General features: G+C 44.2%; 1 protein-coding gene across 3 annotated transcripts in view; it reads right to left on the bottom strand.

Moving 5' to 3' along the window:
- The window catches only part of ddx25.L (DEAD-box helicase 25 L homeolog), a 37,673-nt gene extending 32,914 nt beyond the window's left edge, over window positions 1-4,759 (bottom strand). For 2 of the 3 annotated variants that reach the window (XM_041568405.1, XM_041568404.1), the window contains exon 1: window positions 4,541-4,759. In XM_041568405.1, coding sequence (XP_041424339.1) covers window positions 4,541-4,636 — 96 coding nt within the window. In that variant the 5' untranslated portion in view covers window positions 4,637-4,759. 3 annotated transcript variants of the gene reach the window in all.
- Window positions 4,760-17,136: the final 12,377 nt, after the last annotated feature.

Raw genomic sequence — 17,136 nt, 5'->3', positions numbered from 1 at the left:
CCCATTGTGCATAGGTTTACCAAAGTACCTGGCATTTAGAGACCCCAATATGAAGTTACCAAATGCAAATTGTCCAGAACTTTACTGAAAAATCAACACATTGACCATTTTTTGTGGGGTAAAAACTCAGAAATATAAGTTTAACCCCCAAAACCATATATTTTTGTAAAGTACACATTCTACCAAATCTAAAATGGGTACCCATACCTTTCTGCTCCAAACGACTGAGTCGCAAGGCTTTCCCAAAATTGTCGGTTTTTGGTGAAATAATTGCCTCAAAGCTTCGACTTTCCAGCATTGTATCGTCCAAGTATCATTACCAGCATTAAGCATCCTAAATATGAATGTCTACTGAACCGTTTGATAATGATTAATACACATAAATTTATCAAACTATGTGGCATAAAAAAGACCCCCAAATCCAAATAGGGCATATGAAGTATGACACTCTGGCTACTACCCCCTAACAGTATGGAGACCCTAGAAAACCATATAGTTTCTGAAATTACACATGCAGACGAATCTAAAGCAGTTAATTACATCTTTCTACTGCAACTACCATACCGCAAAGCTATGCTAAACATAAGCCTTTTTTTTAACTTTCTGAAAATAGTCACAAAGCTTGCATTTTACCCCATTATATACCCCACATTTTGTAACGAACCAGCAAAAGTCATTCAAAATATGAAAGCCAGGAGTGTGCTGACCAGTTTGATGCCCGATATGAAAAGATTTACCCAACTAGGTGGCATACAGACGCCCAAATGAAAAATAGTACATATGAATTTTCACATATGACACGGACTGCTACAATACAAGCACCTGGTATGTGCATTATGGACCATATGACCCCCCTAACAGTATGGAGACCCTAGAAAACCATATATTTTTCGAAAGTACACATTCAGACGAATCTAAAGCAGGGAATTACATCTTTCTACTGCAAACTACCAAACCGCAAAGCAATGCTAAACATAACGCTTATGAAATTTGTCACAAAGCTTGCATTTTTCCCCACATTTTGTAACGTACCAGCAAAAGTCATCCTAAACATGAACGCCAGGGGTGTACTGAACAGTTTGATGCCTGATATGAAAAGATTTACCAAAATATTTTGCACACAGAGACCTCCAAATGGTTATATAGCAGACAAAATGTCCAAGGTCAAAATGAAGTAACAGAACGAAATGGTATAAAATCACACAAAACCGCAAAAATCAATGCTTTTTTTTTTCACCTACTGTAATCAGCAGTCAGAATCAATGTTTGATTATTTTAGAATGGCCAAATAGGTTTTAGACACAAATAGGGGAACACCACCTTTGCAAAGCTGAAAATTTAATAAAATGGCTAAATATGCAATAAAATGACTAAAAATGCACCACTCACTGACATTGCAGTATAATCACCAAAATAACATACAAAAAGTATTGTGCAGTGCAATTAGCGAATACACTATTCGCAATGGCAATAAAACAAGTTTTTCAGGCAAAAAAAACAGATGATGCGATAAGAAAAAAAAAACGACAACATAGTGTGTGTGCAAGCGTGTGGGGGTGCTGTGAATTTGTGTGACCCCCCTGATCCCCCAAAAATCTGATTGTGTGTAAGTGTGAATGTAAGTGTGTAATGGGAACATAAGTGTGTGTTTCTGTGTGTGGATGGGCACCAACCTGGGGGAAGCAGGTCCAGATCGTCTGCAGGGCTGGAGGAAGAAAATGCTGCGTCTCCCATGAAGATCCGTTGTGAGGGGGAGGAGCTTCGGATCAGAAAGTGACAGCAGCAGCAGGGCACGCAGTTTGTACATGCCCGCTGCTGCATTTGGGGCCCCTGGGCAATCGTGCCTCAGGGGCCACTCGTTCCCAACCCCTGCTCGTTGCCTGGGGAACGAAGAGGAATGGAGCAAGTGGCTTGAAAAGCCGCTCCTCCGTTCCCTAACCCTGAAATGCTGCAGAACGTAGAATCTACGTTTTGTAGCATTTCAAGTGCTATTCCCACACAAATAGGGATGCACCGACGAATACCGAACCCTAATTTGCATATGCAAATTAAGGGTGGGAAGGGAAAACATTTTTTACTTCCTTGTTTTGTGACAAAGTCAGGCGATTTCCCTCCCCACCCCTAATTTGCATATGCAAATTAGGATTCGGCCGGGCAGAAGGATTCCTGGATTCGGTGCATCATTTTCATCTACTGATTAGGGCATGTTTGTGCTGGAAAAAAAAAAAAAAATTACATTTATTTTGTAAAGCTCCGATTAACACAGCCCAATCTTTTCCATCAGTGTGCTGCAAGGAAGAGTCAAATAGGTGGAAAGTAAACTAAGATCCAGCTTAGAGGAACGCACAAGCAAACGCTCATGTGTAAGAGGCCTAAATGAGCAAGTGTTTAGTAGCAAAGTGTTTAGGGTAATTCTGCTACAAACACTTGTTGCATATGAAGCCTAAGAAGTAAACTCTCCCATAACCCAGCTCTTGTGCACTTCCCAAACTGTAATGTCTAATAGAAATGTAACCTAAATTTCTCTGGAAAAAAGGTCAAGCCCCTTCTGTCTAAGCAAATCTTGGACTGAGATGCAATTAGCAAAATATATTTTCAAGGGTATGGGACAGGGATTCCCAACCATCCCAAAGCATCTCTTACATGGAAAAAAAAAAAAAAAAAAAAAGAAGCCCAATGTTCCTTAAAAAAAAAAAAAAAAAAAAAAAAAAAAAAAGATCATGTTTCACATCAGGGATCCAATGAATCCAGGATTCCACCAAATGTTCAGACAAACCAAATCCAAAACCCTAAGGTTGCGCAACTGTAAAGCTCAACAATTAAATAGCAAGATTTTCTTTTTTGGCCACAGACTATTTTTTTGCCACTCTCAAATTTGAATATAAAAATGGAGGTTCTGATTTGGCAGATTCAATTAAATCCTGTTTCATATTAGGGGCATAAAGACAAAACAGCTGGAAAATATAACAAACCTGCTTCCTAGCTCCAGGTAAGACTATTACACTTGCAGAGGGCTGAATTATATCAATATGGCTATAGCAAAAGTGCACGCTAAGAGGTTTACAGCAACAGCCGTCAGGGAATGTAATGACCTACGTCAGTTGAAATAGGTACACGCTAGTGAAATTACTTTTAATTGCCTACCCTGAAGATCAATAGAAAATACAGAACAAAAGGAAAGTGGAAATATGTTTCCATTATCATCACCTTAGGATTCTTAGTGTGATTGTATAATGAATTGTATATTTTGGTGAGAACCATGGTATGTTGGACCAGGAAGGGCAGTATCATGAGTTTATGGGTAACACAGAGCAACAATGGTTACCACCACTGCAGTCCTAAGGGTTAATTCCAGCCAGAGCACTTTATACAGGGAGAGAGTGTATTTTATCCCAGTGTCTGTGTAGGTTCCTCAAGGTACTCCATTTCCTCCCACACTCCAAAAATATTCTGGCAAGTTAACCGGCTCATAGCCTGTGATAGACATTAGGGCAAGGCCAGACGTGGCATTTTAAAAAAAGAACAGCCAGGAGTAAATACGCATAAACTGCACTACCACTGAAACTAATGGAAAAACGCACTATGGCAATCCACACAAGGAGCTTGCAGGCTGAAATCCGCCACAGGATGCCAATATTGGCGGTTTTTTAGCAGAAACGCCAATACGTAAAGAAACTACCAAATCAATAGATATGGGATCTGCACGTTTGAAACCACACTTTATGTAAATACGCAGCGTATTTTAAATATGGCGTCCAAATTCAATGAGAAGCGCATGTTGGGAAAAGAATCCTTTGTGCTGAAAAACGCATGTTGACTGGCGCATGTGGTTTCAGTGGCGTATTTAGGCCTGGCTTTTTTTTTTTAAAAAAAAAAACGCAACGTAGAAATGCCGCAAAAACGCCACGTCTGGCCTTGCCCTAAGAGTAGACTATAACCTTCCTGGGGGCAGGGACTGATGTGAATGAAGTATATGCTGTATAAAAAGGTATGTGCAACATGCTGACTCTATATAAAGTACACTTATAGAAGAAGTGGACTGTAACAGTGCAATGTTTTGCTAAATTCAAAAGTACTTCTTAAGATGACTATGATTTGCCACAGGTGCCCAATGTTTCCTCTAGCTCTTTCCCTGAGCGCAAACGAATTCTTTAGTGCGCACAGTTTAGAGGAACAGGTGCCCATGTGCAGCAGTAGCAGTAGGAGTGAAGGGACAGGCATGTGACATACACGTGTGCTACAGACATCACTTGCTCCAAGACAAACTCGTGAATTATGAGAAAGCAAATATATCTGAGTGAGGGCGAAGGTTGTAAGGTGCGCAATGCAGAAAAGGCACCAGATTACTGTTTGGCGTAGTGAGATTTACCAACCTAAAGGATGCCAAAACTGCCCGAATGGATGTGTGAAACAAGAGACATTGTAGGCCTTACATGACGCCTATAGCCAAAACCCATGCCGCTGCCATGATTTCACTCACAACGTGACGCTAAAAGAAAATGGGCCCAAAACGATGTGAATAGAAGTCCCTTTTTCCTACCAGCTTTCCCTCCGCAACGACATTATTGTTTTGAAAGTCCAACAATTCCGCTTGAGAACCGCTTCGCCAAAACCGAGGTAAAAACTTAGCGGCCATCGTTCCTTTCCGTCCAGCCTCACACCCTAGCGCCAACTGAGCAAACAAACCCACGCCCAGTGTGAAACATTATGAAATCCGTGTAAGCCAATCAGCCTCCGCCCGATGTTTCCAACGCATGGGCGGGTTTATAAGTACGTACTTTTAATATATTGCGCTCAGGCAATTGTCTCTCTGTTGTTGTGGCGTTGAAGTAGTTTTGAGGTTCATGTGTTATCGCTATTGTTCTGTGAAATCGTAGCAATCTAGAATAAACTGTGTACAGGTGTTGGTAGGAACGTAGTACGGCTCTTTATCACCAGGCTTGTTTGTTTTTTTTTTATATTAAAAAATAATTCCCTCACGCTAAATGGTACCATGCACTAAACTTTCAAAAAGGCTCAGAGTAAATGTCACTAATTAGCTGTAATGCTCCATGCAATGTTACTAATAGGGAAACATTTTTTAAAAAAGTATATGAAGGTCTGTTTTTCTACAAATGCTGGCAACTATACAGATGCAGTGGAATTTTTGCATACTCTGCCTCACACCTTTATCTGCATTCAGATTTTATGCACTCCCAAGAGTAGCTGAGTAACTATCTCCCAAGAGTAGCTGGGTAACTACTGCGCTTCCGTGCAGGGAAACTAATAAAACATCTACCACACAGGTTAAGGGTAGGACTACATGAAGGTTTTCGGCGCGATCCGACACACTGCGACAAAAAACATGTGACAGAAATAAGGTAAGATATAGAAATGTCGGATGAAGTCCTAGCGTTGATCCGAAGCAACGCGACTATCAGATGCAGACGCAACGTGCAGCTGTAGTCCTACCCGAAGTCTAAGAGCTCAAACAATTTTAATAGAATAAAAGCAATGAACCCACTTGAGGGTAGGACTCCATGGGCGGTTTCTGCGCGATCCGATGCGCTGCGCAAAAATGCAGGCGTCATGTCGGAATAAGGTAAGTAATAGCATTGTCGGATGTTGTCGCAGCGTCTACATCCGACAGTTGTGTCGCATCGGATCTACACTTTGAACAAGGCAGGTTTGTTCTAACGAAATTCCACCATCTGCTCTCTCTCCTGATTAGGCCACACCAGTCCGACCAATATAATATGCAAAATGGAAATAGGATGGAGCACACAAATTCAGCAGCTTTTACTGCAAAAGATTTATTTAGCACTATAGTGCTAAATAAATCTTTTGCAGTAAAAGCTGCTGAATTTGTGTACTCCATCCTATTTCCATTTTGCATCGGATCTACACTGCGACTTCATTCAACATTTCCATCTCTTACCTTGTTTCCGTCACATCCGAAGTGACACCTGCGTTTTTGCGCAGCACGTCGGATCGCGGCAAAATCGTCCATGTAGTTCCTCCCTGAAACACGTATGGAGCCATAGGGTTAAGTTCTCCTATGGTCTGAAAATCCCACATGGTTGGAAATCCCCTGATGTGGTTGTTGTTGTATTTTATAGATATATCCAAGTATCCGTAGTGTTGTGAGAGAAATGTAGAGGAGGTAGAGTTAGAGGGGCACTCACTTGTTTCCAATCTCCTATTGTTCCAGGTGCACGTCCCACAGTGTCCCTCCACACTGGAACCACTAGTCACACAGCAAAAGGGCAGCACTCCGTACTTTAGTAAAATTGCCTTTATTTCCACATGCAGGGCAACATATGCAGCAACGTTTCGAGCCTCGCACGGCTCTTTGTCAAGCTTGACAAAGAGCCGTGCGAGGCTCGAAACGTTGCTGCATATGTTGCCCTGCATGTGGAAATAAAGGCAATTTTACTAAAGTACGGAGTGCTGCCCTTTTGCTGTGTGACTTGTGAGAGAAATGTAGAGTCCGCAAATTACCACAGCCAGGTAAAATGATGCAACCAAGGTTCCCAGAGATGAAACGATTTATTCAGATTATCCAGCCCAGAGACAGCAAATTATACAGAGATCTTTCAAATGTGCCCACAGGTTAAAGGTCCTTCCTTCTCTCTCTCCCTCTTCTTCTTCTAATCCTTCTCTTCCTCTCTTCCTCTGCTTCCCTTCTCTTCTCCTCAGCCTCAACCAGCTCCATTGTTATACTGTTTCTATGCCATTAACCCAAATAGGGAATGATTCTGATTGACTGATGACAAGTTAAATAGGAAAACAAGCTAATTTCTTTAGATGTCCCTTTTACCAATAACAACTGTACAAACAGTTCCTCTTTGAAATGTAAAAGACCCTCCCCAGATAGTTTCTCGGGGTGTGTCCCACCTATTTAACAAAGCATCTTATCTTATTTTTGCATTTTATTACAATAAAGGATGGGTAAACTCAGGACATATACTAGCTAAATGCGGTTAAATACAAACCTTTGAAGTAGGTAGGAACTAAGAAATGTGTATTCATATATACATAGGTCTACATCAGTGGCGTAACTTCGGATGCCAGGGCCCCCCTGCAAAAAAATTTTCTGGGCCCCCTCTGCATAAAATAGTGGGAGAATTTCATGTATAATATCCCCAGAACTCATAGTAGGATGTTTTTGCCATATCATCGCACACTCACTTTCCAAATCACTTACTTTTGACCTCAATATTCTTCTGATTAAGACAATTAAGCCTTTCACTTTGTGTCTCCTTTTCTACCTCACCCACCTTATTTCCTTTTTATCAGGTGCCCACCTTTTTTTTGTCCTTGTGTTAATGTAACCTTCTCCAAACAGTCCCACACATTGGTTTTTAGCTTTGCATTTACCTCTGCACTCATGTTCTATCTTCTGTTGCCCTTCTCCTCCCAAACTTGTCTTGCCACAATCTGTTTCAAAACGGAGGGGGGCATGTGACGGCTGGTGCATTTCTCTCTTCCTGCTTCTGAGCTACTGGTAAAGCTTCACGTAACCCAAAGTCACACACAGGATTAGAGGCCAGGAGTTTGCACTGAGAGGCTGCTATTCAGCAATTGGAACCATTTTGGTGGGGCCCCCCTAGACAGAGTTTTTCTGTTTGGCACAGGGTTCTAGGGCTGGATGACAAATAGTGACTGCCTTTCCCTATGACCCATTATAATTACTCACCATTTGTAACTAATTTATTTTTATTGAGTTTAACTGCATACACAGCACAGGAATTACATTTTACAGTATATGTGTAATGGAGTCCGAGATCGGTTTCCAAAATGGTGGCCAAGATGGCGTCCAGGATGGTGGCTCCCTGGTTCCTCACGGACGCAGCTGGATGATGCCGGCCTCTTCCCGCACCCTGATTGGTCGCCGGCGACGGAACGGACGTCGGCGTCAATAATTTGCGCCGGCGGCGGTCGCACATGTCAGCGCGTCGGTCGCTGACGCCAGCGCGTTCACGCACACGTCATGACGCCGATGCGTCCAAAATTGGCGCCAAATCTAGGCCTATATTAAGGAGCTCTGGAAATCCATCAGTGCCCAATTATAGGTTTTAGCTTGCTACTCCTGGGTGTGATCTTGTGAATCTTTGTTATTGTGTACTGACCTTTTGCCTGAATTCCTCGACCTTGAACCTCTTCTGCCTGGACTAACCTTGTTGCCTGTTGACCATTCTCTCGTCTCATCCTAATCTGTACTGCGAACTTGGACATTGCTACCTCCTCCCCTGGTCCTCACTACTCCTGAAGCCTTTGGGCCTTACACTATAATTGGGCCATGGACCCTTCGGAGGAAACCCCAGCGCCACCTGATGTCGGTGGAGCGCTTCGTGGACTGGCTTCTCGGATGCAGTCCTATGAGGTACAACAGTCTCATTTTTGTCAGGCCCTGGAAACAATACTGGCAAAGTTGTCGGCCCTAACACCCGCTGACCCTGTTCCCGTACCTGTACCTGTGTCTCCACTCCAGGTCTCCGAGCCCTGCATTCCGGCTCCCCCACTCTACAGTGGTGACCCCGAAGCTTGCCGCGGGTTTGTCAACCAGTGCGAGGTCCAGTTTGCACTTTTACCCGGCCAATTTGTCTCCGAGCGTGCCAAGATGGGCTTCATATTCTCCCGCCTGCAAGGGAAGGCATTGGAGTGGGCTTCACCTCTATGGGAGAAGGAAGATCCTATCATTGACAATGCCAGGTCCTTCGTTCGGGAACTCCGTACTGTGTTTGATGCTCCGGGTCGTGCCACTGCTTCTTCTGCACGCCTGTTCCAACTTCAACAGGGAACTCGCCCTGTCCCAGAGTACGCCATCGAGTTTCGCACCCTAGTTGCTGAGACTTCGTGGAATAATGACGGGTATCACGCTGCCTTCTACAACGGCCTGGCGATGCACATCAAAAATGATCTGGTGTCCAGGGAAATTCCATCCCGCTGGGAAGATCTAGTCGCCTTGGCCATAAAGGTTGATACTCGGCAGAGGGAGTTTCAAGCTGAGCTCGACAGAGAGCGCTCCCCAAACCAAGAGATTCCACAGGTTCCAACCTACCCTGGCTCCTCGTTTTCAAAGACCCTTCCTTCCCAATCCGGCTTCCACCTTGCCTTCTCCAACTCCTGCGGCTTCTGCTTCTTCTTTCCTGCCTACGGAAGAACCTATGCAGATCGGACGGGCCCGTCTTACTGAACAGGAAAAGCTTCGGAGAAGGGCTGCTGGACTTTGCCTCTACTGTGGTGGAAAATCCCACTTCGCCTATGAGTGCCCAGTGAAGCCGGGAAACGCCAGCACCTAGGTAAGACTGGGGAGACTTACCTGGGTGGAATTGGTCATTTTCCCCATTCTTCTGCTCAACGCTTCCTCCTTCCTGTGCAGATTCGTTTTGGAACCCAGACGATTTCTTCTGAAGCCTTCCTTGACTCTGGCGCAGCTGGGAATTTCATGGATAAAGTCTTCGCTGAAAGTCACTCCATTCCCCTGCGATCCCTGGCTGTTCCCCTTCGTGCATTGGCGATTGATGATCGTCCATTGTCTTCTGCTATTATTTCTCACTCCACCGATGAACTTTCTGTTATTGTGGGAACCATGCATCTTGAAAGATTGTCTTTCCTTTTAATTGACTGTCCATCTACTCGCCCCTATGATTGCCCCATCGAACTTCTTCCTGGGTCCATGCCTCCCAGGGGTCGCACTTATCCGCTTTCCCCTTCTGAAACCTGTGCCATGAAGGAATACATCCAAGAGAATCTGCAAAGAGGCTTTATTCGTCCTTCTTCTTCCCCGGCTGGGGCCGGCTTCTTCTTTGTAGAAAAGAAAGATGGAGGTTTGCGGCCCTGCATTGACTATAGGGGTTTAAATAAAATTACAATTAAAAACCGTTATCCCCTTCCCCTCATCTCTGAACTGTTCGACCAACTCAAGGGGGCTTGTCTTTTTACCAAGTTAGATCTTCGTGGGGCCTACAATTTAATCCGGGTCAGAGAAGGAGATGCATTATGAGTATCTAGTGATGCCATTCGGCCTCTGTAACGCCCCCGCGGTTTTCCAAGAATTTGTAAATGATATTTTCAGAGATTTGTTGGGCCAATACGTGGTGGTGTACTTGGACGATATTCTTGTTTTTTCCAGGAACCTTGCTGAGCACCGTCTTCAAGTCCAAGAAGTCCTTTCCCGTCTGCGGAGAAATAACTTATTCGCCAAATTGGAGAAGTGCTCCTTTGAGGTTTCGTTCATCTCCTTCCTTGGTTACATCATTTCTCAACAGGGCTTCAGAATGGATCCTGCCAAAATCTCCGCTATCCATGACTGGCCTCTCCCCACCAGTGTTAAAGCTATCCAAAGATTCATTGGCTTCGCTAACTATTATAGACAATTCATCAAGGGGTTTTCATCCAAGATTGCTCCCATTCTTTCTCTTATCTGAAAAGGGGGTAAGCCTCAGCATTGGCCACCTTTAGCTTTGGAAGCATTCAAGACTCTTAAAACTTCTTTTTCTTCCGCTCCCATTCTCAGACACCCTGAACCTTTCCAACCATTCTTCATTGAAGTTGATGCTTCAGATGTCGGTGCTGGAGCAATTTTGTCCCAAAGAGCATCTACTGATGGAAAACTACATCCCTGTGCCTTCTTTTCGAAAAAATTCACCTCTCCTGAACAAAATTATGATGTAGGAAATCGTGAGTTACTGGCCGTCAAACTTGCTCTAGAGGAATGGAGACATTTGCTGGAAGGTTCTTCCGTCCCTGTGACCATCTATACGGACCATAAAAATCTAGAGTATATCCAGACACTCAAACGCCTCAATCCTCGTCAAGCTAGGTGGGCACTATTCTTCTCTCGTTTTAATTTCATTCTAACCTTTCGGCCTGGTGCTAGGAACAAGAAGGCGGACGCTCTTTCTAGAAGCTTTCTTCTCGAAGATCTCACTTCTGCAGAACCGGAATCCATTGTGCCTCCTACAAAGATCATCGCTGCTCTATTTCCCTCCTTGGCCTCTCAATTATTGTCTGTTCAATCTTCTGCTCCTGTAGGAACTCCTGTTGGTGTTGCCTTTGTCCCTCCTGAACTTCGTCATTCCATTCTGGTTCAGTCCCACAGCTCCAAGCAGGCCGGTCATCCTGGAATCAAAAAGACTACTGAACTTCTGTCTCGTCTTGTATGGTGGCCTTCCCTAAGAAAAGATGTCAAAGACTTTGTTTCCTCTTGCTCTGTGTGTGCTGTATCCAAGTCTGGACGTTCCCCTCCTAAGGGGTTACTCCTACCACTACCTATTCCTTCTCGCCCATGGACTCATCATCTATGGACTTCATTGTGGATCTCCCTAATTCCTCTGGTTACACAGTTATTTGGGTGGTGATTGATAGGTTCAGCAAAGTGGCACATTTTACTCCTCTTCGGAAACTCCCCTCTGCTCCTGAACTTTCCTCATTGTTTATTAAACACATTTTTCGCCTCCACGGTTTCCCTGCCGAAATTGTCTCTGACCGTGGATCTCAATTTGTTTCCAAGTTTTGGAGGTCCCTGTGTAAAGCCCTTGGTGTCTCTCTTCAGTTTTCTTCTTACCATCCACAGTCTAATGGAGCGGCAGAGAGGGTTAACCAGGCCCTTGAACAATTTCTCCGATGCCATGTATCTTTGTGCCAAGACGATTGGGCTGATCTGCTTCCGTGGGCTGAATTCGCACATAATAATGCCTTACATGTTTCTTCTGAAAAATCTCCTTTTTTCTGTATGTATGGTCTTAACCCTTTGGCTTTTCCTCAGGACTTATTACTCACTAATGTCCCTGCCGCCAATGACCAAGCTGCCCACATGTCGGCCATCTGGCACGCCACTGTTGTCAATCTAGAGAAAAGTTCCTTGGTCCAGAAAAGATTCGCTGATCAAAGAAGAATTCCTTCCCCTCTGTATGCACCCGGTGACAAGGTTTGGCTATCTACACGGAACATTCGTCTCGAAGTCCCCTCTCCTAAACTTGGTCCCAAGTTTATTGGTCCCTTCTCCATCTCTGAGATCATCAATCCGGTGGCTGTCCGTTTACAACTTCCCTCGGAGATGCGGATTCCGAACGCCTTCCATGTCTCCTTGCTCAAACCTGCAGGTACTTCTTCTTCTTCTTCCTCAGCTCCTGTCGTGGTGGACGGTCATCAGGAGTTTGAGGTGAAAAGAATCCTGGACTCCCGGATTTCGAGGGGCACCCTACAATACCTCATTGAGTGGAAGGGGTTCGGCCTGGAGGAGTGCTCCTGGGTAAGAAGTTCAGATGTCCATGCTCCTCTCCTGGTCCGAAAATTTCATCGGCAGTTTCCTTCTAACCAAGGTGGTCCTGAGGCCCCCCCTAGGGAGGGGGGTACTGTAATGGAGTCCGAGATCGGTTTCCAAAATGGTGGCCAAGATGGCGTCCAGGATGGTGGCTCCCTGGTTCCTCACGGACGCAGCTGGATGATGCCGGCCTCTTCCCGCACCCTGATTGGTCACCGGCGACGGAACGGACGTCGGCGTCAATAATTTGCGCCGGCGTCGGTCGCACATGTCAGCGCGTCGGTCGCTGATGCCAGCGCGTTCACACGTCATGACGCCGATGCGTCCAAAATTGGCGCCAAATCTAGGCCTATATTAAGGAGCTCTGGAAATCCATCAGTGCCCAATTATAGGTTTTAGCTTGCTACTCCTGGGTGTGATCTTGTGAATCTTTGTTATTGTGTACCGACCTTTTGCCTGAATTCCTCGACCTTGAACCTCTTCTGCCTGGACTGACCTTGTTGCCTGTTGACCATTCTCTCGTCTCATCCTAATCTGTACTGCGAACTTGGACACTGCTACCTCCTCCCCTGGTCCTCACTACTCCTGAAGCCTTTGGGCCTTACAATATGTAACTGACAAGTGAATTGTTTAAAGAACTACCCTTAAATTGTCCTATTTGTATGGTAAACAGTACAAGGTTATACCTATCTCTCTGTACAGGGGGCTGTTTCTTAGAACAGGGAATACCTATGCTGCCATAGTTTATGGTATTTCTCTGTAAAGGCTATAAACAACATTAGGGGCTGTTCCTGCTGAATTGTGCTTAGTACAGGGAATACCTATGATGCCATAGTTTTATGGGATCTCTCTGTACAGACTATGAGCAAAATTGTGGGCTGTTACTGCAGAATTTAGACCACGCCCACTATGGTAGAAATATTAAATATATTAGCAGAATAAACATAGTCACAGCCTGCTCTCCCTTTGGGGGAAACAATACTATTTTTCAAACAATTTGCCCCCCAAGTACTATGCTGTCCGCACCAGGAGGGAGCTCCCAATGCTGGCAGCCATGCTTCATCACATGTTTGTGCTTAATAAGAGAGTCTTCAACTCACGTTTGTGCATAATCAGCAATCTGGGACACTAAGCTTAATTTGCATGCTGCCCAAATTGTGCTGGTAGGGAGCATTTTTTTTCTAACAATAGTTTTATTTCCCCAGCCGTAGTCTGGACTCAATTAATGCGGGAAACAATTTACCCTGAAAGGTTCCCTTTAAAAAGTAATATCTGTTATGTCCTACTGACATTTCCCTAGCACCGGTGCCAGTCATGTAATAATGAGGTTTATAGGAGGCTGCTTGAATATTGCCTATTGATCGCACTTCACTTTACTGATTTGTCTATCAGCCTAACTACAGCCTACATGTAAGCCTGGCTGGAGGGCCAAACAAGCAGATCCTTAGACTACTTGACAGCATATGTGGCAGGCCCGAATCTCTTCTACCCCCAATAAACCCTCCCCTCAGAATCTCTTGGACCCAACGCTGCCATCCTCCTTCAGCCACCTATGTGCTAAAACATTAACTCAAATCTAAAGCCTGTCCTGGAAGAAACTCTGAGCCAGTAATGTATAAATACAAAATAACACAGCAGTTATTCATTTCTATACAATGATTTTGATAAATATAAAATGACACATCCTAATGAAATAGCTGTCTATTTCACTTGTAGTACATGGCCTATGAAGAACTGGTCAGTACATAGGAAAAGTCAGAGGTGTCAGTTAAACCAGTGCCATTGTGACAGTTGTACATGTCACTGTTCAGCTATTTCTTCATAAAGCTGAGCTGCCATGTGCTCAGTCTACTTCCTGGTTTCACTCCAGTCCAGAGTGCATGGACTTGTAGCAAGATGTAGGGCCTAAGGAATTGAGAGGTCTGTGAAGGGTTTGGTGAGCTTGACCATGGAAGTTTTAGAGCTCGGATGCAGCGGAGAGAATGCGACAGAAGCTCCCTGGAAAATAATTCCTGTGAAAGAGGAGTGTTGGAGCTAGGGTTGCCACCTTTGCTGATGGCTAAACCCGAACATGGGGGCAGGGCAGATAACATCGGGGGTGGGGCAGTGATGTAGGAACAGGCATAATGACATCAGAGGTGGGCACAATGATGTTGGTGGAGTTATGACACCAGGGCAACGTTATTGCATCACTTAGATGCAAATGATTGGATTTTCTATGTTTTAAAGTGTTGATGCCCAGTTCAAAACCACACAGGTAACAACCCTATATTCTGCTTAATGATGAAGCCCAATCCTTTAATTACAGGTTATGAGATTGATTATACAGAAATCAGTTATCCAGAAAGCTCTAAAATACCAAACTTATACAAACACTTATTTTTGATTGATTTGCTTTTTTTTTATCTGTAATAATAAGAAAGGCGAGTATCTTAGTATTTAAATGCTTTTTACGTATTGGCCAGATTATTTTTTGGGTTTTCTAAGGCTGTAAACGGAACAGAAAGTTCAGACCTGAGCAGGCCTTACAAAAACCAAACTGTTTGGGTGAAAAGCAAACCCTAGTCACCGACCTATTGAACTGAAACATTAACACTTTAACAGCCTGGCCCCTGAGCAGTGGGACAACAAATGTAAATAATTCAAAACCTCAAGAAGAAGAATAAAAAAAAAGACCAATTGCAAATTGTCTTCTACATCATATTAAAAGTTAATTTGAAGGAGAAAACCTCCTTTAAAATGGGACACCCTAATTGGCCATGTAGGCTACAGACTTCAGTAAGTTCTCAGGGGCACATCTTGTATGAAATCCACACTGTGTTGGGACTGAATGGATGCGGCCACAGCTGGAGTCTGGAGGAATTGGAATGTACCAATGCAGGAATGGGGGGTTTATATGTCCTGTAATCAAGGGTGAAGAGAGGAGCCCTCCATGGTGAGCTAAATGTTTCAGAGAAGCTGGGATATTATTATTATTAGTATTATTAACTGTGTAATGGGCTAATAGCTGACAGGGGGCTCCCAGGCCTGTCCCAGTACAAAAGCCAAACACTGAGCCTGGAGTAGGAACAGTTACACACAGGGCCAGTCAGGTGTCTCACTACTAGACACAATAATAAGGGAATAATGACGCACCAGCAGCAACAACAGAACTCTTTCTCTCTCTCTCTCTGCCTCTTCTCAGCACAATCCATCGCCTGGCGCCAATCGTTCAACCACAAGATGGCGTTGTACTTTCCCAGTCACAGGGAGGAAGCGCACGTGAGCCGCTGGGGTGGGCGGTTCAGGAAGCAGGGGCAGGGCTAAGATCGCTGGGGGGTTGAATTGAGTGACATTTGGAGCTGCCAGAGAGAGAGAGAGAGAGAGCGCTGGGAGCAGCTGGTAGGTGAGTACACTCTCTGAGATACAGGGGAGATACCTGTTTATGTATAGGAGGTCACATGATCACATCACTAAGGGATGTCTGGTTGCTATGGTAATGCCATGGTGCAGCAGTTTAGGAAAGATAAGTAAGTGGCTGTATAATTAGCAGAGGGAGGAGAGGACTTTGCAAGGGGCAAGCAGAGCAGCAGCATTTTTGTCCGTTTTACAGAAGTGAGACAACCGGGCAGATAGTTGCAAACCGGACTGTACCTAGAAAAACCTGACTGTCTGGTTCAAAACCGGACAGGTGGCAACCCTAGTTGGAGTCCGCCTGAAGACTTCTGTGAGACGCTGTGGATACCTCACACTCCAGATTCGCCCTTTATTTAACACAGGTTTTTACATTGTTTTTCTGCGAACTTTGTTTTCCACAGCATAAAATAGGGCCCCTAGTAATGGCACCAGAGTGTTGCAACACAATCCAGTTCAGTGTGTATTCAGCAGCATAGGAAGTCTATATAAGGATTTAGTGCTATAGTGATTTTTATAAACAAAGTACCGTCGTAATTTCTTCAAAAACAAACTCAGCATGTGGATTTTCCACTCTCTAGTGGCATTGGCTCATAATTTATGAAATCTCTGGTATCAAGGCAGCATATAATTACCAATTACAGAGAGTTGCTTTCTGTAATAACATAAAACTTGAACTATGGTGTCCATAGTGTAATTCACCTTTATTTCTAAAAGTTTTAATTTTAATTAAAAAAGGCACACTTCAAACATTGACTTTATCCAGCAAAATGCTGACTGCATGTATAAACTTTGCAATGTCCCCAAATGGATTCTGCTGGCCAGGTTGTTGCCTTTTACTATAATAAAGGAAGGTAATGAGTGGCCAGGGTTTTTATGATTTATTCAGTAGTGTGATAGATGTCAACCATGTTTTCCTTACTGTCTTCAACTGTATAATATGGACACCTGGCATGGCCTCTTTTTAGCACTTCTAAAAAAACTGACCACACAGCCACCAAGTTTCTTTTCTGGATTTCAAAGTTTTACCACCAGTAAGTGGGTAGTGATAACCCATTTTCCTTAGCTGGTCCTTGGTTATTCTAGTCTTAAGAGCTGATGGAAGGATAAAATTCACTGGCACCTAGGCACGCATGTATGAGGCTTTACCAATGACACATAAGGATAGTTGTCTCTAACATGAAATCTTCTACAAGTGACATATCTCCTAAAAATATGTCCTGTAGCTGCCTGTTTTCCAGCCCAGTGTACTTTTTGATCCAAAAAAATGTTTTTACTTCTTTGTTTTGTGGATTACCTTCCCATTGTTCTTTGAAGGGGGGGGGTAAAGGCAGGGGATGACATCACTCCAACTGTCACGTTCAGCACCCAACACCAGAACAAACACCAGGCACCCTGGTCTTGGCCGTACTTCACCAGTAGTGTGACAGCCTTTGGGCCTCGGGAGGAGCCCTCGGCTTACATGGATGCCACCTGGACTTAAACGAGAGGTG

The sequence above is a fragment of the Xenopus laevis genome, chromosome 7L (genome assembly GCF_017654675.1).
Source record: "Xenopus laevis strain J_2021 chromosome 7L, Xenopus_laevis_v10.1, whole genome shotgun sequence".
Taxonomy (NCBI): domain Eukaryota; kingdom Metazoa; phylum Chordata; class Amphibia; order Anura; family Pipidae; genus Xenopus; species Xenopus laevis.
Note: the sequence above shows the minus strand (reverse complement) of the source record. Positions and strands in the feature narration are given on the sequence as shown.